Here is a 21,718-nt window from a genome sequence, read left to right as displayed (position 1 = left end):
TCCGAGGTGGCCGCGGGAATCACGTGACAACTGGAACCGCTGCGCCCCCCCCGCCCCCGGTACAGTAGCCATCGCCTTGGCCTGTACCAAAGCAGGGAGCCGGGGAGGGAACAATCGGAGACTTGCCCCCCCTCCGCCGGTTGGACTTTCCCACCTCCTGAGCAACCGGCACCAACGGAGGGCAGGCAGCAGCTCCGCACGGTTGTGCGCGGGAGGTACCGGCTCCGGGAAGTACGGGCCGCTCGGTGCCCTCTTGGTTCAATTTTGTGCCTCTCACTACAAGAAAGACATTGAGGTGCTGGAGAGAGCGCAGTGAAGGGCGACGAGGCTGGTGAGGGATCTGGAGCACAAGTCTGATGAGGAGCGGCTGAGGGAACTGGGGCTGTTTAGCCTGCAGAAAAGGAGGCTAAGGGGAGACCTTATCGCTGTCTACAACTACGTGAAAGGAGGTTGTAGCATGGAGGGGGTTGGTCTCCTGAGTAACAAATGAGAGGAAATGGCCTCAAGTTGTGCTAGGGGTGGTTTAGATTCGATGTGAGGAAAAATTCCTTCACAGAAAGGATTGTCTGACATTGGAACAGGCTGCCCAGGGAAGTGGTGGAGTCACCATCCCTGGAGTCGGTTAAAAGACACGTAGATGAAGTTCTTAGGGACATGGTTTAGTGGTGGACTTGGCAGTGTCAGGTTAACGGTTGGACTCTCTGATCATGAACGCCTTTTCCAACCAAAACAATTCCATCATTCTGTGATTCACTGGCCTTCCGCACCCTGTGGTGCAGCTGCACTCACTGCTGGGCTGTGGGGCAGTGTGGGGCAGTGTGGGGCAGTGTGGGGCAGTGTGCAGAGTTGAGATTTCTTTAGCTTGGGCAACCACAGCTGTACTTAATCCAGTTTATTTGGCATCAGTGCTTGGTGGCGAAGTGCTGGTATTTCCTCACTTTTCGTACAGATTCCTTGGGAGACACTCCAGCTTCGTGCCAGCCTGCCCTGCTGCCCCACCATACTGCTGCTTCAGGGCCAGGCTCGTCCACCTTGTTAACATTTCAGTTGCATCGAACTGCTGAGGTCCAAAAATCCCTCCCATTAATCCCTTGATCAACAATCTTTTTATTACACTGTGGAATTTATTGCTAGGTCTATTTTTTTTTTAATAGATTTGATAAATTTTAATAAATTATTCCTAGCTTCCTCATCATTAATGCCAACTAGCTTCATAACAGTGAACCCTTAAGTTTGTGTCCAAGGGTCAGGTTTCTGTGGTCTCAGTGCTATTTGTTATTACCTGCCCTTTGGGTCCTTACTCAACGTGTAGATTTGCCAATAATCAAAGAACAGTACTGACTTTACCTAATGAAGGTATGCTGCATCTTATGCTGCGTGAACCTCTGCATGTTGCAAAAAAGTTGCTCTGAATTTTTTAAAACTTCTGTATGCTGTTCATCCTGCGTGCTGAGCATAAGCAAAATGTGGCTAGCCTTTCCGTATAATAAAAGACATAAAATCTATATTATTATGTATATTTCAACTGCTATGCTGCTGCTTTTCTACTCTGTGCTCCTGTGCCAGGTACAGCTAATGTGTAATATTAATCTCTCAGAGTTCTCTGCTGCCCAAGTTATTTTCATTCTTCCATCTTGCCTTTGCCCCCATAGTTAACACCAACATGGGGCTCAATCTATATTGTCTTTAATCTGTATTCCACCCTAATGTCTTAGCTTCTCTGCTCTCTTTTGTGCTGTATGGACACAGATACTCCAGCTCTTTGTTCACATAACCTTGAATTTTTGGATAATTCTTATATTTAATGACTTTCCAAAAATAGCTTTCCTAGTATATTAACCAATTTATTTGAACTTAATTTCCATTCCTGGTGAACTTAACCATACATCATTGTTCTCCTCCTCAAGGCAGTTCATCCTCTAGCTGATTCTGATTCCCATCTCTGCTCCTGGGAATCAGATCCCTGGTAATCCTTGTACTAAGCCTGCTCTCTATTCAAGCCCTTGAGCTCCTTACGCTTGTTGACCAGGCATTTTCCTCAGTTCTGTCAGGCTTCAATGACAGCAATGATGAGGAAAACCTTATATTTACTGTAAATCATTTGCATTAAAAACAAGAAGAAATTGGAGATATTTACCATGACCAGGTCTTGGAGTAGTTAGAGAGCTTCCAAAATTGCACTTTTATGTTTTACCCCAGGTTTGTACGTACACTGACCTTCTGTACCATTATTAGAAAGTGACTGAAAACTATTGCTAGAGGCGACGCACAAGATGAAGAAGGAGGCTGCTCAGCATGTTTTATCACTAGCTGTTAATGCCATGAAAACCTGTCATCTTAGTAATCTTCATGAAGATACCCATTATAAAATTTTGACCCGAACTATATGAATTAAATAAGTTGTTCCAGTTCTATTGCAAATGTGTTTGATTTTCTCTCTCTGCTCATGTTTTGAATTTGTTTAGTAGAGGAGATACAGCGGTGTCTAAAAGCCAAATAGTCCATTTGTCTTATGAGCACCAAAGCTGTCAATCATATTGTAGATTACTTTCTTCAAATTATATTTATTGCTAACACTGTTAACCAAAATTTCTTGCATTTTACTTAAATAAACTTCTTGTTTACAGGTGTGGACTGCTTATAGACTTTTGCAGCAGAACAAATAAACAAAGATACTTCAACCCTTTCTAGTGCAGTGCACTGTCACATAGATCCAGCCATGCCCGTGGAAGGGAAAAGTGATATGGAGAGGATTGGCCTCTTCAGTGAAATGAGTTATGTCACCATCGGAGATAAATATGTTTCATGTTATATGCGTAAGTACATTTAATCACTATGATAGAGACCAGCCCTAGTATCCATTTACTTTCAGAATCACTATTTTCTAATTTTATTTTTTATTTGCTAAAGGAAAGTGTTTTTTCATGCATATTTTTTGTTCAGGTCTGTACTATTAAGAGAAAGGCTTGATATGTTGGAATGAATATGTTGAAGAAAGAAAAAATCCAGTAAAACTGAAAAATACATATGCATAATAGGCTGATAAAATATTTTAGTGTATACATTTATTTTTCATATTAATTATCTGCAAGTAGCCAGTATTTTCCTTCTTTTGTGAAAAACAATAGTGGTTTTTGTGTGCTCTTTCAGCAGGTTTTATTTTATTTTATTGGCAATTACATTGTCAGTATTTTAAAATCAGTGTTGCAATTTTTTTTCTGTTCTGAGCTGACTTGTGTGAGATTCCCCATCTTGTCTTTTTAAAGAATGTCCTCCTTTTCTTGTTTAGCTGGAATACCCATGGAGAAAGGTATTTTTTGCAATTAGTAAGGTTACGGAGTTTAACCCTCAGTAGCTGCTTTGAAGTGATAAAGCAAAATAATCCTGGCTTCTCAATACAGACATTTCTTCTGTGGTGTTGTGTCAGTGATGAACATGTCCACCAGAACCCTGGCTGATATGCTTCTGCCACACTGAGCTGCTGGGCTTTCAAAACCCAACCAAAGGCACTTCATCTATTCTGCTGGGCTATGCTCAGTGGGAAGGAGAGATGCTCCTCTGAAGTGTTACTCGTAGTATGTAAATAGGCATCAGCTCTAGCTGTGGGTTGTAGTCTGGAGTAACCAGTCTCTCTCCATTGCCTTAAAGCAAGTGCATGGGGTAGAAAACTGAAATTAAGTGCTACAAATACCTTCTCAAAGCATTGTCTTCCAGACACAACCATTTACAAGCACGATTTACAAGTAAAATGCTCTGTAGCATATTCTTTGAGCTGCCCAGATGCAGACCTTAGTTTTTTAATGCAGGCTAAGAGAAGCACTTAACACTGAACAGTTATTTACAGTGCTTATTTTTTAAAGGCCCTTTTAATGAAGCTGCGACCAAGAACAGACAGATGCTACCTGGGGGGACAAAAACAATGTCAGCTCTGCAGGCAGGTTATTTTGATCCTGAGTTTGTGAGGATTTTCGAAGGTGAAGCCTACTCAGACCCTGTTCAGCTAAGGAGACGCTATAGATTGGCAGAAGCAAAGAAGAATTTGGGCAAAGCTTTCATTCCCAGTAACGGAGACAAATGGCCGTAAGTGTTGTGAAAATGTTTTAAATTGCCCTTTTTTATTTTCTGTATGCTAAAGCTGATTTTCACAGATTGTTTCTTATAAAGCTTGTAATGAGACTACGGTATTGTTTTATACAATGTAGCATTAGTGCTGAGCAAAGAATTGTGAGCAGCAACACAGGTAAGGCTGAATGCAGGTAGAAATCAGGTCCTGATGCTTGCTTGTAATTACTGGGTTGTGTTTTTTTTGTATTTGTTTGTGTGTTTTTTATGTTTTGGTTTTGTTTGGGTTTTTTGGTTGTTCAGTTTTTTGTTTTTGTTTTTGTTTTTTTCCTCCAAGCAGTTTTCTTACCCTTTAGCGTTTTGTTTTCAATGAAAATGAAGATGGCTATGGGGAAAGTGTGTGGATAATTAACAAATGAATATTTCATTTTGATTTAGGAGGAAATCTGTTGGAGCTTGTCAGATACAATATCTCTCCCTCCCATTTCTGAGCCTTCAAAAATAGAGATGGCATATATATTGCACAGACAGTAGGAAAAGGGGCCATTATCCATGTGCAATGTTTTCCACTCAGCAAATCCATATCCATTATCTTTTTGCTAGAAAAAATACCAGTTATCCTATCAGATGATCAGAAGATGTTACAGAGCTGAGGAATATGTGGAAAATATTAAAATGAATGCATCTTTGCTATTTGCACAACATTAATTGCATGACAAAATGACACTAGTGCAATTGAGGTCATATAACTATTATCATTCACATGTGAAACCAGACAGAGCCTGGTTAGGCATTTATAACTGTACAATCTTGTTTTGTTCTTGTTGCAATATGAGACAAGAAGATTCAGTCTGTGTACAGGGCCTCGTTCTTGCAGTCTCATGGTGATATTTAGTCGTATCTTTCTGCAGCTTTGCTTTTGAAAAGTTTGGAGAGTAACCTCTTGTTTATTTTTTATCCATATGTTAGGATGCAAGGATTAGCTATGTTCTGGGGTGTGTTACAGAAACATCTTAGCTTTTAATAGGAATGTAAGACATAGTGTGTAAGCTTTCTGTTGGATATTCATGTGCTATAAAGGTTGTCTGTGCATTGTCAGTTTGCTTGTTTTTTTCTATATATGGATATATGAAGTCCCTAAATAAAGAGAGGGTAATGAACAGGCAGGTTAGTGTTCTGTGCAAAGATGACAATGTTATCTTGGCATCCTAGTCATGTCAGTATTCGTTAATTGCCCTTTTAAGTAGGAACTCATTGAGACACTTTACTCTCTCCCCACAATAACTGGAGACAGTACAGGCAAAGGAGATTACCTTGATTATCTGGAGTAGTTGCCAGATCTCAGACAGTAGCCCCTGTTACTTTGTTGTTGTTGTTTTGGGTTTTTGGGACATGGGGACAGAGAGTTGGCTGGTTGGAGTTTTTTTTGACCACTGTAGCTGCAGCTTAGTGGACCAAATTGCCATTCAGCTATTTCATTAGTTTGTCTTGGTGCTTTTCTCCTTTAGCAGCTGTATGATCATGTACTTTGAGAGCATGTCATATGCTTGTCAGCAAATACTGATTTCCAACGTGGTCTTTGAAAAACAGCCTTTACAAATTCCTGCAGCTTTGTAGGCAGAGGTGTTTCTTCTATGTGAGCTGTGCCTCCTTTTACTTTCCTTCTGTGACAAGACAGAAAGTTAACTAGTCCTAACATCTCTCAGAAAAATACCCTTTCAGACAGGTACCCAACGTTGCTTGCCACTCCATTATCACAGTAACTTACTGTTCTCTGTAAACTTGCAGGAAAGACTGTCCTCTTGTCATCAAGCATCAAGCCTGTTTAACCTGTCCTCTGGGTCTCTGCTTGTGAATATGTCTCTACCACTGTTACTTCACCTTGTTGGTGTGAAATTAAAACAACCTTTATTAAGCATATTTATATTATTATGATTCCTTAAAACTCCATCTCTGCTGTCATCTTGTTTCTTTTTTGCCCATAATACTGCACACGGAATTGCTGTAGTAGTAGAGCCATGGACAGTGGACCCTATCTGGTTTTAAGTTTAACTCTTGAGATGTATTTTTTGCTTGGGTTTTCTGCTTACTTGGGTTTAGCATTCCTAGATATGGAAAGCCTGAAATATTTGCAAAACATTAATTAATGTGTTCATTTGCTATTTTTAGATGTGGACTTGGCACCTATTATGGAACCATAGGAGGTCCGGTTCCGTACTTCACTCCACAACTGAGGGGCAGAGAAAAATACGTTCCTCCTGGGAAGAATTTTTATACTAATCCAGGAAAGAAAGGAACTGGATATGGGTAACTTCACAATATTTCTTCTTGCAGAGTATTTTATTAAATGTTTCTTGAGTTTTGAATATCTAAGTAATTCATTTTGTTTTCACAGTTATCCAAACCTTACCATAGGTGAACAATATCCTCATGCAGCTGATGGGTATGAAGTAGAAAGAATAAATGCAAAGGTAAAAATATTTGTCTTTATTATATATTAGTGTAATTGGCTGTTAACCTAAAAGTTAGTGGTTTGTGCCCACCCAAGTGTGAACAGCTGGGATGCAGGCAGGCAGAAGTTTCAAGCGTGTATGTGTATATGCCCAAGATACAGGTATACAATACTGTTAGACACATCTTTAATGCACAGCGCTTTTCCTGACATTTTCCTACCATACCTTCATAGTGATTGTTGTGCTTCCTGGTCAGTGAAGCTATGTTCAGTTATACATGGTGGGTATATAAAATACCCCCATCATCAAACAAGAGCAAAGAAAGTTAGAGTGAACATTCTCCAAGACTAAATTCCAATGCTTTCCTTTTTTCCCTTAGAATAACCTACAGTAAAAATCCTCAAGATTGTTTCTTTCAAAGTTTTTGTTTTACAGAAAGCGCGAGAGGAACATATACGGTTGCTTAAAGGAGGGCCTTTCAAGTTAAATCTATATCCCCAGGCGTATTTTGATGAGAATCCCTATTTTAGTGACAAACCTTTGCCACCTTTGAAGAAACCACTTACAGAGAAGCTAATTGCAGCACCTTTCATACCACCTTCTCCTGCTAAAAAGGTTAGTTTGTCTTTTAGCTACTGGAGGCAAAAGATAAGTGTTCAGATATTTCCTGTTAAAAGCTTTGCTTACAGTACATAGGATAGAAATAAATGCTTGGGTTTGCTAATAATGTCTTGTTTTTATTAGAAAAGATATTATTCCATTTACTTTGTTTTCAATTTACAAAGCAATGGAATCATTTTAGACTGAACAACAATTACTAACCAGTTTCATGTACCCTAAAAAAGTGTTTCTCTTAAAAATCTGTGTAGTGCAGTTAACATACAGTTAGTTGATTGCATAGACCATAAAAAGATACAAAGCAGAAGGTTATGCAATAAATGACAGTAAGACTAGATTACTGTAGCAAAATTAAATACTGTCCTATTTTGGAATCTTGTCAGTCACTCATTATTTTTGAACCTGCTAATTGCTCTCAGCCTATATAGACAAACATTTAAAAGAGAATTCCCAGAAGTGTCATGGGAATGGATGGCTGGAAGGAGCAGAAAAGCTCAGGTTAGTCCCTCTGCTCAGGGAAAGGCTGCACAATAAACTCAGGAGTTACCTGTTGCTTGTTCATCAGCAGACACAAATTTGGAATCCACTTTAGAATTTGCCAACTCCTCAGTAGTTAGGAGAAAAGGAGGAAAAGGGTAGGAATAAATATACGTGGAAGGGCTTAGAGGGCATAAAAAATAAAGCCTGGCGTTACTATGAAGGTTATATAGGAATATAGTTCATTAGTTCCAGTTGTTTAGTGTCATTATTTCGTAAAAGCTAAATGGATATTTTCCCATTCCATCAAACATTCCATCTTGATATATTTTTTTGAGATGAGATACTCAATTTATGCCATTCTCCTTAGGCGAAAACTTAATTTCACTTTGAAATGGGATTAAGCTGCATAAATATCTCTCTCTTCAGTGACTCCAGATACTCAATACAGTAACACCCCTTAATCTGTCACTTTTCAGCTCTTCATTTTGGAGTTCCATTGTCAATCATTTAATACTGTGCTAACCACTCTTTTCCTATCGTGATGTCCTTCACCCTTGACTTGACTGACATCGATTCATCTGAGGAAGATGATGAAAGCAAGAAAAATATAACTGTTCAGAAAGAGACAGCAAAAATGCTTACACATGAATAAGTGTGTTGGGTGTTCGGACTCATAGATGAGGCAGCTGAGATCTTTGAGAATGGAAATCTGTTCAGAAATGTTAGCTGGTAACAACTCAGCACCTCGTTTGGCCGCCAGTGCTGGTGATCCTGCTCCATGCACCGCATCCTTCACACCATATATGCTTTTCCCATATATTTAAATTAGCTGTACTACCCAAGCTGCTGCATACTTTATGCTGTATAAATTCTTACAGGAAAAGTTGCTTTATTGTTGGTTGAATCACTTACTGCTGCACTTTTCAGGAATGCAGCTTCAGCAGACTGTGGGGTTTAGCTGTACTAGGGGATTGCAAAGAATTAATCAGGTATCTGCATGTTTTTTAATTAAAATTTGCCCCTCTTGTAGTACTAGTGGATGTAACATTACGGGAAAAGCCAATATTGTATTCAATCCTGTATGTCAGAAAGCATGTTGATAATAATGCCTGAGCCCTGCTGTACATTAAAATCCCTGCACCAGTACTGAACATGGAGGTGTACTAGTAAACTAATAGTGACACTGGAATTCCCTTCTTTTGCCACAACATAGCTCATTTCAGTTAGTTATGTTTTTACTTTTTCTGTCACATTTTCAAGGTCCTATCCTCAAAATGTAGACTTACAAAAGAACATTTTAAACTAAGAATTAATCAAAATAATAACTAAAATTTTCCTTAAAGTTTCCATTGTGATTTAAAGAATTTTTAAAATATATAATATGATGTAGTCTGTTCTTCAGTATTCTTACTTGCTTTTGCATGAAAAATATTTAATCATCTCAATTATGTTGTAGATTGGCACTTTGAAAAGTTGTTTGTTTGTTTGTTTTTTTCAGCCGGGAGGCATGAAAGGAGGCACATTTGATCCTTACCCAAGTCATTCCACTGAACCTTATATAACTAAAAAAACTCAGCCTTTCAGAAGTAGTACAGAACGAAAGATTTTTCATCCTTCTCCTGGCCCAAAAAGCAGACCCGTTACAAGCGTAATAGCTTTGAATGTCACAAGGTAAGCTCCTTTGAGTTCATGTTTCATGTATGCTGTCTACCACAAGTCTGTAGCACAGCTGTTTATTAGTCTCTAAAATAATTGAGTAAATGAAGGAATGAATTATTAACAAAAAGGTAAGAAATGTATAAGGTACTTGGCTTTCAAAATTTATTCGTGCTCTCTTCTGCAAATTCAGCTTACGTTATAAGGCTATACATATCATAGAGACCTTCAAGGTCATGCTATACAGATGTCACTGAAAAATTGTTTTTTATTCTTTTCTGACTTGATAAATATAAAAAGACCAGGAAAGTTCCTGTTAAAAACAAAACTCTGTTTTTTGTCTTCTGTTAAGTTTCTAGAATAAAATTGGCTCCCTCTGCTGGCAAACGTGTTATTAGGTACCCTAAGCCTGGGAAGCTTTTGAAACAATGGCACTCAGATTGGATTTCTAACTACAAACATCTCACTGTACAATGTTAGACAAGATCTATAGTACACAGTGTATGTATCTAGATAGATAAGCACATCATTCTTTACTTTTTTATCTTACTAAGCTATAACCTTTGTACTTAAATTTATTTTCTGGTTTTGGCTCTGTTATAATTCAAGCAGAAAATCAAGACTGTTCTTTAGTTATTTAGAGAAATCACTTTCAAATGCAGACTTCTAAGATTGCATGTAGATCAGTTAAGCATATTATTTTGCATACTCCATGAGTAGCATGAAATATTTTAGAAATACTTGATTAAAGATTGAAAAACTCTCTTAGGGGAATCTGCTTCACATTTGTGATTTACCTTTTACATATCATATGTGAAGTCCAAGATATGCACCTCCCTTATTCATCCATTGTTGTTCTATTTCCTTTATTTCACCATGTATCGGCATTTGCATAATCACTTTTTAAGTTGCAGGTGTGAAGTTTTTATTTACAATGACAAGGCAGAACCAGAAGCTACATATTACTCCACTTTGTTTTTCATTACTAATGGAAAGTAAGAAAGAATTGAAAGTAACTTCTTAGTACACCAAAAAGCATGGTAACTACCAACACTGATGTAAGAAAGCACAACCTGCCATGAGTTGTGCACAGATGTTATTAAACTAGTAAAAGGAAAAAAGAGTGGTAGCTTGGCCTGAGTAGCCTTCTTATCAGTATAATTGTTTGTATTATTGTTTTATCAACAGAATAAAAACTCATGTTCCCAAATGAAATGTTTTTGTTGGGAAAAAACCCTAACTGTATATGAAATAGGCTTCAAAATTGAAAGGTGGGGACTGATTGTGAAGTATCAGTACATTTATGATGGACACATTAAAAATGTTTTTAAAGAGAAAAGTCTCACATATCCAACAGAAATTCCACAGAGAGAAATTAAAACTGGTGTTTCATATTCTGCACTACTATTTCCTTCCTAAGAATTGCGAGGAATGTATTTATCTTTGGTTGGTTATTACTAGGTTTAATAGAATGAGAACTGTGAGCTGAATTTACTCTAAGTATGAGGCTCACAGATTTTAAGAAACATGGTAAAACATTTTTCACATCATCTGCTTCCCCACTGAATTACAGTTCTTTATGTACTTTCCAATGGAAATCTTCTGATATTTGGACTGTAATCCTATAATTGGATTTTGCTAGTGTAGATTCTTGTTCTCACACAGAGCTGTCTTGAAATAAATTTAACTTCCTGAGGATCCAAGTAATTAAATCTAATTGCAGGAGTGGGTGTACCACAGTTTTTCATTTTTACAAAAACTCTTGTAACTTACAGTGATATTCTACAAAAATCTAATACGTTTCTCTTCATTTACATTTCAGATCATTAAATTCAAACAACTACAAGAATCCACAGCTGACATTTTATTAAATACAAAAGGTGAAGGGTACATTTTTTAGACTGTGAGCTGTCAACAAAGGAAATAAAAACATGCAAAGTGGCATTCAAGTATATATGGCAATCCAGTCTGATGATTCTGAGTGCGATCTTTTGTTTCTAAATATAAAGCTATAATAAATAATTTAAGATAATTTATTTATTAAGTCCAAATTTTCATCTCTGTTGCTTGACCGTACTTTGGAAATGTGAACGATGAACACCGAGAATTAACGTTTCCCACACGCAGTGTCGCTCTCAGAGGCAGCCCCGGCCACCCCCTCCCAGCCCCCGCAGAGCCCGCGGGGCGGTGGAGGGGCGGGAAGGGGCTGTCCCGGCAGGAACTCCTGCCCCACCGCCCGTTGTGCTGCCACAGCCCCGGCGGGGACCCGCTCGGCCTCTCGCTCATCGCTCAGGGGCCGGCGCCAGCTGCCTGCTCGGAATCAGCGTTGACAGCCGGGAGGGGAGTGCGCCTGCGTGCCAGGTGCCTCCTTCTTACATTTTATTTTATTTTATTTTATTTTATTTTATTTTATTTTATTTTATTTTATTTTATTTTATCTTAACTTTTTGTTGCACGCATCTCCATGCATTGTGACTGTGGGCAGTCTTGCTCTACAGTGCAGTTGTATCTGTGGTACGTTTTTTATCATTTACATACATTGTTTAAAAAGAGATCACAATGAATGTAGTTTCATCCTGCTGGGGGAAAAAAGAAAGGTTTCCCTACCAAAATATTTGGAGCTCCTAAAATATATATGAACATTATACATTGTGTTGTCTGTGCTTGAAATACAAAAGCAGATGCTCGCTATGAATAACTTCTATTTGTGTGAGAAGACTCACTGAAAGACTCCTAACCTAATTAGGGGGCTCAGGTGAATAAAGTCTGTAAATTAGACACAGGTTGTTAAGCCCCGTTGCTTCTCCTAAAGCACCTGTAAGGCTGACATACATGGGAAGCCTTTGGTTGCAAAAGCAACTGCTAACATTCATCATTGACTTTATTTTGGAAAGCAGTGCTACCAAAGTCAAAGTGTTTTAATTTTATTTTAAATGTGACTTGTGTCAGGTTTTTAAATTAAAGCTTGTATGACAGTGTATCGGTAGAAGTTATATATTTTTTAAACCAAATATTGCATAAGAGGTAAGGGTCTGGTGGGATTTGTTGATGAAAGAGCAAAGTAAGCCTCAGCCTTTTTATTTCACATTCGAATTGTTTGTAGTTATTTTAATTTTTTTTTTTGGGGGGGTGTGAGCAGAGAGAAAGTGGGTGAAATCTATAATAGAGTTGGTTAAGTAGTTTAGTTGTGGGTGATGTTGAAGACGTTTTTTTTTAATTTTCAGTCATGGGACTTGCCATTCAACACTTATGCTGAAAGTTTACATGCGTGCTTATGGCATCGGAAGACTGTAGTTCCACTGGCTGAGACAGATATTGGTAGTGGTACATTTGAACATCATTTTGCAAGGTTAGTTTGCAATTGTGTACATGAAAGAGCTAAGTTGGGATCATGACTCTCAGTCCTTAAGAATGGCATAGCTGTAATATTCAAGGTTTTCAGGCTCTCCAAATAGTTCTAACATGTTTTTGCAGAAGTACAAAGTTAGTGAAACCACTTGACACCTGTCAAGGGACAGCTGAAGAGTTTCATGTCTGGAATTAGTCCAGCAGTATTACGCAACACCAACAAAAATAAATCTCTTTAGCTAGTTACCTTCCAACCCAGATTTTTTTTCTTTTTCATTTTTTGTGGCATCATAAGGGGAAAAAGAAGTTTGGGCTTATGTTCACAATTTGTAATTAACAGAACATGAAATCTGTCACTGTAATATGTTCCCTGTTTACAATTTTTGAGGTCTTTATGGGTCCTTTTTAACATTACTGACGATGTTGTCTCCAGAGGGGTTTCTTCAGTACTCTTGTGTGAACTAGAATTAGAACCTTTTAGTGGGAGTCACTGATGCAGAAATTTGCCCTTAAGATTTTGAGAATGGCTTTTTAATAGTTAATATTTTTTATTTTTGAACAGGCATTTCAGCTTGCCCTTAAGCTGTGCTAGCAAATCAAGTATGGCTTTTTTAACATCGGGCTGTTTTATCAAAGATAACTTACAAATTGTGTGTAAGTTGTGGAAGACTTTATTACACTATGAAAGATCTGTAAGACAGCAGAAGGCTTTGCTGGCAAGCAGTGCAAGAAGAATAAGAATGAACTAGTGATGCAAGAAAAATTAACTGAGTAAATGTAAAAATAATTTTCAGGCTCAGCCCCTTAATGATTCTGGTATAAGCCATCCAAATTGTGGAAATTTCTCAGAATATTACATCATCTTTCTCAGAACCATTAAGACCAGTGAGTTCTCCCTCTGATACGTGTAGGAATTGACATACAAAACACGTCAAGTTAGTATTACCAGCAGTCTATGTGTGAATCTCAGTCAGTGGAGAGTAAATCATGTGGTATACTACCAGTTTAAAGACCGAAGAAAGGTTCTCAATAATGAAACTATGAATCTACTCTGAAAAATAACAATGAGTTGGAAGGTTTTTTTTGGTATTCTGCTGCCTGTTTGCACCATCAGAGGGTGTGTCTGCTATAGAGACTGTTCTTGGTATGATCTTGTGAGCTTCCCGGATTCCTGAAGAGCCAGTAAGGACAACAAAAGCCTTCTGGAATTGTCAGCTATTGTTTGCAGTTAAATAAAAAGATCAGCTATTTGAAAACTGAAAATAAACCAGCTTCCTAAATAGAAGCATCTAGTGACAAATTGGGACAAATGGAGAATGAAGTATGGAAGCCTTGGCCTGAAAACAGTATGATAATTGTTAAATTCTGTTGTACATATTTATTTGAAACACGACCAGTGCCTTGTTTTGTTTAGAAATAAACTATATTGTGCACTTCATTTTATATAAACACATCTGGAAATTGACCCATAAGAGGTTGTCTCTATTTCCCCAGCAAGAAACCCAGTGAAAAATAACAGAATGTTCTTTTTGGATTTCTTATGCAATGTACAGGAAGATTTTCCAGTGCAGAAAGAAGTGCCAGGAAGTTGAACACTGCACAAAATCACAGAAAACAACAGTGTGCCGTGGAGTGATTGGCTACAAATGAAGAATTGGTTCAGTCAGTTTGTGCTAGTTCTGTGTTAGCAGCCAGTGGAGATATGTGTAGCTGTCCTTCTCTCATGAACTCTTTTCCATAATATTTTATTTACCTCTTTTTAAGATAAAATCTCATCTAAATTGCAACTGCAATGCAAAAGGCTTCTTGTTAAAAAACACCAAAAATCTTCACAAGAGATGGGGCAGGAAAAGAAACTGAAAACTAAGGACAGGAGTAGATGTAATAGAGCAGCAGCTAAAAATTCAGTGCATCTGAACATTGCCAGAAGCATAGCAATGAGTAGAGGAAATTCAGGAAGCACTGACAAGTGAAATGAGGAAAGTAGTACTCAGAATTCTGAGATACAGGATTTGTTCAGCAGCATGCCATTTCCTGAGTAAGGACAAGGCAATTAGTTGTGAGACTCTATTACTAAGCTTGGGGAATAATGTAATGTTTGAGGAAAAACGCCAACAACTTCCAAAAGGTATCAATTTTATATGACAGATTTAAAATATGAAGACATTTATGAAGCATTCTTAAGAATTTTGAGGCAGTTGAGCTAACTTGGAAGAGCTGATAGAATCCTTAATTCAGCCTCAAATTTCAATGGTGAACAGAGAGTAAAAAATGAGGAAAAAGTCTGGTAGAAGAAGCCTCATGTTCACTTTAAAGATGATATTTTGGAATTTATCAGACTTCATAAATTGTGTTTATCAAATTGCAATTTTGGAAAAGAAAACAAGAAAATCTGCAAAGCAAAAATTACAAAGAGGAGGCGATATGATGCAGCAGTTACGCTGTAGGGATGAGCTTGGCATGCACTTAACGGAAGTCTTATAAATAAAAAACCACAGTGAGCAGTTGGTATGTATAAGCGCAAAAACCATCTTAACAAAGCCCACAAACAAGGACAGCACAAACCTATAAAGAAACAATGTACAGCACCTTGTGTGATGGAGAGTACGTATTTCAAGGGTAATTTTCAAGCTGCCTGTGTTCTCCCATGACTCAGGACATGGAGGCTCCTCAGAGAGCTTGCCAGACCAGGACTTCTGTGGCCACCAAGGCAGGATCAGGGGAGAAATCTCTCAACTGAACCCTTGTTGCACAGTCCCAGTCTCCAGGTACAGGTAGTGGAGATCCCCTTTGTGCCCCAGAAGATGGTTTTGGCATTGGTTTCTGAATGGGACCATGTGGATGCCATTATACTTGTGTGGTACCTAGGGTGGCCCACTCATCTCAGTCACCATTGTTTGCCTAATGAGCTGAGGGCTGCCAACTGGATCCCTTTTGAGATGGGAGTGCTACAATGGGTGAGTGTGATACCTGATCTCACGTTAAAGGTTTTGGTGAAAAAAAGAACAAAAGTCATGGCATGGAAGTATGTAATTGCTTGGTCACATCACAGGAAAATAATTTCTGCATTGTGAATAAGTGAATTGGGTATGGAAATAAAACCTGACTTTGAAAAGAGAAAGTAAATATTTTTTTTGACAAAAGAGTACCTATTCCAGGCCTCAAGAAGAGTGTATAAACTGTAGAACAAGTTCCAATAAGTGAGGAAGATCAATTTGAAAATGTATTTTTTCACTAAATATATGTACAAAGTAGTCAGTCGTTTGTCATGAAGTTACTCCCTTGGTGGGTTTACTGTGCAAAACCAGAGAAAACTTCAGGTCTCACCTCAGCGGAGCAGAAAGCAAGCATCCTTTATGTAAGAACTTTTTGCCTCTTCCAACTAGAGTCATTTAGCTGTGAACATCTAAACATTTTTAATATTCAGAAAAAGGTGTATTGGATAAAAACACTCATCTTTGGGGGAAGGGCAAGTGATATATTTTGAGCGAATGTTTTGCCTGGGAAAAACCCTGTGCTTGCTCAGCCCTTGTCTTGAGTTGCTGAGCTAAACAGAAAAAAGAAAACTTTGGAAGAGTTTGCTAACAGCCAGGGATGTGAAACTGTGTTTCGTCTTATGGTTTCAGTTAAGTCTCTTGTCTCTTACAGATAGTCATTTTAAGATGGAAGAGACATTCACTGAAGGGGAAGGTAAATTGTTTCTTCTTGAAGACATAAGGAGAATTCTGCTTTTCCTTTTTTTTTTTTTTTTCTTTTTTAATGATTGCAATAAGCAGGTATGGTTAGAGGCTAATAATTTGAATAAAAGCAGAATGAGTATATTTTTAAAAACTGGTGGTGAACACATTCCCCTTTCTTGAAAAGATCACAAAAATATGGATTTATTTCACAAAACACTTCAACATCATCTAATGTAAAATGTCAGGTGAATGGTAGGCATTACTATTCTAATATGAGGGTACAAGAATTGCTGAGGATTACTAGGATTTTCCATAAGTGATACTTGACATTGATTGTCTTTTTCTTAAAGACAGCTTTCACAGAAAGAGTGAGCAACAGCATTCACTGTTTGTATTTAAAAATAAAAAAGGAGAGAGACATATCTGGAAACAGTCCATTGTTCTCATAACTTGCAGTAACAGATGCCAACCTGTCTTGAGACTGCATGGCTCAGGTCTTTATAGCCCCATGGGTCTTCTTGGGGAAATGTGGGCTAAACATGAACAGCTGATTGAATTTGTCTGTGTCCCTAACTATGACAGAAATGTTAGAATCAGCTACAGGGACAGCTGTCACCTCTTGATTATTGTGAGATGATGAGTGGACATGTTCTACAGACCTTTGAACAGGTGCAACCTAGACAGGTTTATTAAAACATGATAGCAGTAAGTACTCAAGTATGTGAGGCATTGGGATCTGACAGGCTGATCATAGGGACAGAATACATTAAATATTTGGAGATGTCAGTTTGCTTCTCTAACTTGAGAGGCAATGTGTAAGTCAGAGCTACTGTCAATTTACGTGAATTGACATCTTTCAGAGACACCTGAAGTATCAAGGGCAGAGTCATTTAAGATATAAGATTGAAAGAGAATTATTTTGTCACCATTGCGGCAAACTTGCCCAATTTTATGTGTAGGAATCTATATGAGTGTAACTACTATATTGTTCTAGTCTACTAATTCATTTTTACCATGTATCCAGTATCCTCTGTTATTGGTACTTAAGATCTAAGGTTAGACCCTTAAAATTTTTGTCTGACCTTGGAATTTGGGGAAAAAAAGAGATTGTCCTTTTTTCAAAAGCTTGTATTATTTTTTGTTTCGTGATGAGAACATGAGTGTGAGCCCTTTCAGTGTTCAGGAGGAAGGGTTGTTTTTAGGAAATTTAATTGCCATGAAATGGCCTTTAGGAAATAGCAATGAGATCCAGTACAGCACTGCAGTCTGAATGCCTCAAAGGTTTTGCTTTTTTCCCTTACATGCCACAGTAGAACCATGATTGATTTGACAGCTTATTTACCCAGAAGCTACCACTGTGAAGCATATTTTACTCAATCCTTACTTCTACCTAGAGCAGGGCAATAGCTGGTACATTTTTTGCTAACAAACATAAGAAGTTACATCTGTGTTTAGGTGTGACATTCAAAGAACAGCCTTTATGTCACAGCGTCATTAGAACTCCACTCTTAATAAAGGGGCTTACCTCGTTAGCATTTTCGTGGACCTGTAAGGAGAGACAGCACTGTATCTCAGTGCATCATTTCTAAAATGATACTCTTTCATACTCTGTCAATAGTGAGAGTAGCTCTTAGTTCAGGAAGGCTGGTTGTTAATAAGGAGTGAATAGGATGTAGGTAGGAAAGGCAATTAACAGAGCTGTGTGGTGTATGTGTTCATGGAGAAGTATCTCATAAGAAGTCATAGTGAGAATGGAAAAGGATGGATGAATTATGAGTTAGAAAATAAATAAGTGAACATTTTTAGAATTATAATCCTGTATTAGGATCAAGGTATCTCCTGAAATCCCTGAAGTTGTGTAGTCATTAATTTGTATTTGGACAGAGGGGTAAAGAAGTAATCCTGTTAACACCATGTAGGATCCTTACCTGGTCAGTTTTCCAATTCATTGGAGTTTAGGGAAGAGAGGAATTGTTACGAGCCAGCCAGCAACTACATCAGCTGATAACAGATCTTGCTGCTGTCTTGGTGTGTGATTAGTTTTTACACATCTTACACTGCATGTTCTTTCTTTGTGCTGAATGGTTATTTGTGCCTTTTTCTCTCACTTTGTTACCCTAACAGCTTCATTTCAACCTCAGTCCACCAACCTTACATTAAAAAAAAGCAAAAGAACAAAATGTTTATCAATTATCATGTCATTTACCCTTTATATTGTATCTTTTCCCTTCCATACTGTAATTGCCTTGTCTGCTTAGTCTGAATTTTAAACTGTGGGCTACAGTTTAAGAGTATTTCTTATTCCTTATACAGTGGCTAATACAGTAGGGCCATTTCTGAGTGCTCTTGTAATACATGCTTTTCTTATAAATAATAAGGTAGACAGTGGAAGAATCTCATTTTGAAACAATTGTATGCTTTACCTCATCCTACTTGCATACAGTTTCGAATTGCTTTGCTTAAAGAGGTCAAGAGATCTAGAGCAGTGAACAGAAGCTGTCTGTATAAGTGACTGTGGTTTGGAAGGAGGGGGTATTCTTGCAGTGAAAGTGAAATTGAGGGAATTTGCAAGAGTAAAACAGAAGAAAGGGATGGAATTCCTGGAAAATATTAAAAAGCCAAAATAAAAGTGTCTTAGTTAACTGTCTCATATTTGACAGTTTTAACCCACTCCAAACTTTCTTAAATGTGCAAGCTGTAGAAGTAAAATTTTTACAAGCCCAGTCTCTGCAAAGTATAGCAGTGGTGAGAGTTAATTGTGTCACTGCCAATTAGAGAAATTTCAGTTCAGAAATATGATTACTAAATAGATGTCATTAATTTAATAGATTGAATGAGTTCTATACACAAACTGAATAGTCAATATGTGAAAAGATTATGTGAGCTGTAAGTAGAATGAAAGACTGATTGTAATTTGTGCAGTCAGATTCTCTCTGGGATTTACTCTTGCTTGAAGGAAACGACCCATGCCTGTGCTTTGGGTGTCTGCACAACCTACAGGCGCCTTGTAATTACACTACCTGCAAAGCCGGTGCTGGGAAACTGAGATTCTTTTCTATTTGCAAATGGATTGAATATTTCTGTACCTTGTGGTGGAAGTGTAAAGTCTTACTGACACCTTACAGGTTTTGTATGAAATCATAAACAACACTGCTCTTTGTGGTAATATGGAACCTGTTGTTTTGTTTTGTTTTGTTTTGTTTTCCATTGAACATATTGTTCCAGTCATATCTCTTTAGTGTATCTGGTCTAATTAATATTTAGATTTTATAGGCTGCTGAAAGAGCCAAGACTGTGAAAAACTTGCAAGAGATTTTTCCTCTTGCTCACAGCCCTCTGGGTGTTTACTGAATGATTGGTTTTCTGAGTAATAAATAATAATTTTTAATGACTCCACAGTTTCTGTTCTGTGTTTCTGGCTTTGTCACTCCAGAACAGCTGTACTTTTGTCAGCACATGAACTGTATGAAACAGTGTTTCTTTAAAGGTTTATTTTGGACAACTGTCCTAGCCTGTGCCAGTGAGCATTTTTTTTTCAGAGTAATATAATATACAATCTTGCAAGACTTTCCTAAAATCTTTACTGGATCATGCCCTAGTCTGAGGAGGGGAAGGATTAGGTAGACCAAATGTAACTAAAAACATTCAGTTAGTGTGCTAAAACAAATGTGAGCTTACCATATTTAGAAAGCAAATGCTTTGTGAACTTGGACAGTGTGTGGGTAATATTACTTATCAAGCATATGCTGTGGAGACAAAGATTTTAGCTGGTGGTACTGAGGATAGGCTGAAGGCTTTTATGCATTTTATTTTAAAACTTCATGTATTGAGAAAAAAGGAATAATTGGCTTGTGGAAGTTTCTTGTTAACAGTTTCAAAAGAAGTTATCTGAATAGCTTGCTTGGATGAGAGGATAAAAAAAAAGAAACACAAAAGGGCAAATCTGCAGACTGTGATTGCCTTTGGAGATAACGTTTGCTGGATTGATGTCAACAAATGTGTTTTATTTCCACCATTTTATTATAAATATTTGAACCCAGTAGGTAAATAATAATCTTGTCCTTGTGAAAAAGTCCCCCCAAAATAGAGTTCTTAATCAAGTGCATGTATTTTAAATGCAAGTCAGAACTATACCCAACTTCCCAGTTGTTTCCTTTTATATGGTTTATAGAAATTAGAACCAAAATTCTTGATCAAACACTTCTGAGCTTTGGAACATCTGAAGCCAGGTACAAATACTGGGTGTATCTCTGCGTTTAAACAGTCAGTAATTTAATTTCTGTTAAGAAACTTTTTCACTATGAAAGTTGAAATAAATGCTTCAAGCTATGTCTGCATTAGCAGGCAGTGCGGTGCAGTAGAAGCAGATCAGTTGGCACGGAGGACCTGGCATCTACCTAGCACGTGTTTCAAGGAGGGGCTATTTAGCTGTAGTATGATTCTATGGACTGAATTCCCATCCATGGTTAGTGTGCATTAGTAGTCCTCCCAAAGATCATCTTCCAGCTGAATTTCATTGTAAGGGAAACCACTTTGTGTACTCCGAAGCTGTTGTGTGGTGTGAACCAAAATGCAGGAACTGGGAGTGATGGGGGCTTTTCTTTCAATAGCATACTTCTGATCTGAACAAAAGTGCTAGTCTGATTTTTTTTAAGTGATGAAATGTGCTTGGAAAAACTGAAGTTTTTGAGTTGGTGGAAACAACATAATGTCTTTTAAATACTTCAGAGAACTTTTTAGGTTTCAAATTTTTGGCAGCACTTCAGCATTACTTAAAAGACCAAAAGCATTGGTCTTGGAACAATTGATACAAAAGTACCATGTAAATTAACCTGTGCATTTTCAGATGTAATTCTTGGCTTGCTCATTTGGACAATTACAGTTTCATATAAGTTTTTAACATCTCGCAGAAGAGCCTCTCTGTTTATGCAGCAGTAGCATAGCTGAGGAAAGCTTTTCACACCTGTTGATCAACATCTGAAGAGTTGAGATAACGAGCATGTGAAGTCACACTTACTATCTTTCTCTCCATCTAAAAATAAATGCCATGGCTCTCTTCAGCTTGTAATAAATATTAAAAAGTCCAGACACAGCTGAGAGGCATAGCAGCATTAAGCTATAATGATTTACTGGCTGTGCCATTCTTAAGCCAGAAGATAAAGCAGATAGTCCTTTAGCTGGACACTGATTTGTGCCAGGAACCACTGACACTCTGCTGAGATAAAGAACTGGGCTGTGAGCATGGGATAGAGAGAATCGCTCTATCTTTCTCTTGCATTTTAATTCAAGTCCCCCAGACTGAAAAGACTGTAGGATGAGATTTCCTACTTTTCTCCTCTATCAGGATCAAGTATTTTAGAATCTGCATTAAATAAAAATCTTCATTTCCTTTATGTTATATTGCTGTAAAGGTTTTCACGT

The 21,718-nt window shown here is 37.8% G+C and overlaps 1 protein-coding gene across 4 annotated transcripts; it reads left to right on the top strand.

The window, feature by feature from the left end:
* Positions 1-50: 50 nt before the first annotated feature.
* CFAP96 (cilia and flagella associated protein 96) lies at positions 51-11,305 on the top strand. Of its 4 annotated transcripts, none has more exons than XM_065837141.2 (8): positions 51-331; positions 2,628-2,816; positions 3,861-4,080; positions 6,232-6,369; positions 6,458-6,533; positions 6,951-7,130; positions 9,112-9,284; positions 11,092-11,305. In XM_065837141.2, exons 2-8 carry the CDS (start codon positions 2,720-2,722, stop codon positions 11,138-11,140), a joined length of 933 nt encoding a protein of 310 aa, XP_065693213.1. In that variant the 5' UTR covers positions 51-331; positions 2,628-2,719; the 3' UTR covers positions 11,141-11,305. The 4 variants fall into 4 exon arrangements, with proteins under 4 accessions (XP_065693213.1, XP_065693216.1, XP_065693217.1 ...); XM_065837144.2 differs by having other exon boundaries at positions 9,622-11,305; XM_065837145.2 differs by lacking the exon at positions 11,092-11,305 and adding an exon at positions 8,541-8,602 and having other exon boundaries at positions 9,112-9,267.
* The last annotated feature ends 10,413 nt before the right edge of the window (positions 11,306-21,718 follow it).

The sequence above is a fragment of the Patagioenas fasciata genome, chromosome 4, assembly GCF_037038585.1.
Source record: "Patagioenas fasciata isolate bPatFas1 chromosome 4, bPatFas1.hap1, whole genome shotgun sequence".
Lineage (NCBI taxonomy): Eukaryota > Metazoa > Chordata > Aves > Columbiformes > Columbidae > Patagioenas > Patagioenas fasciata.
Note: the sequence above shows the minus strand (reverse complement) of the source record. Positions and strands in the feature narration are given on the sequence as shown.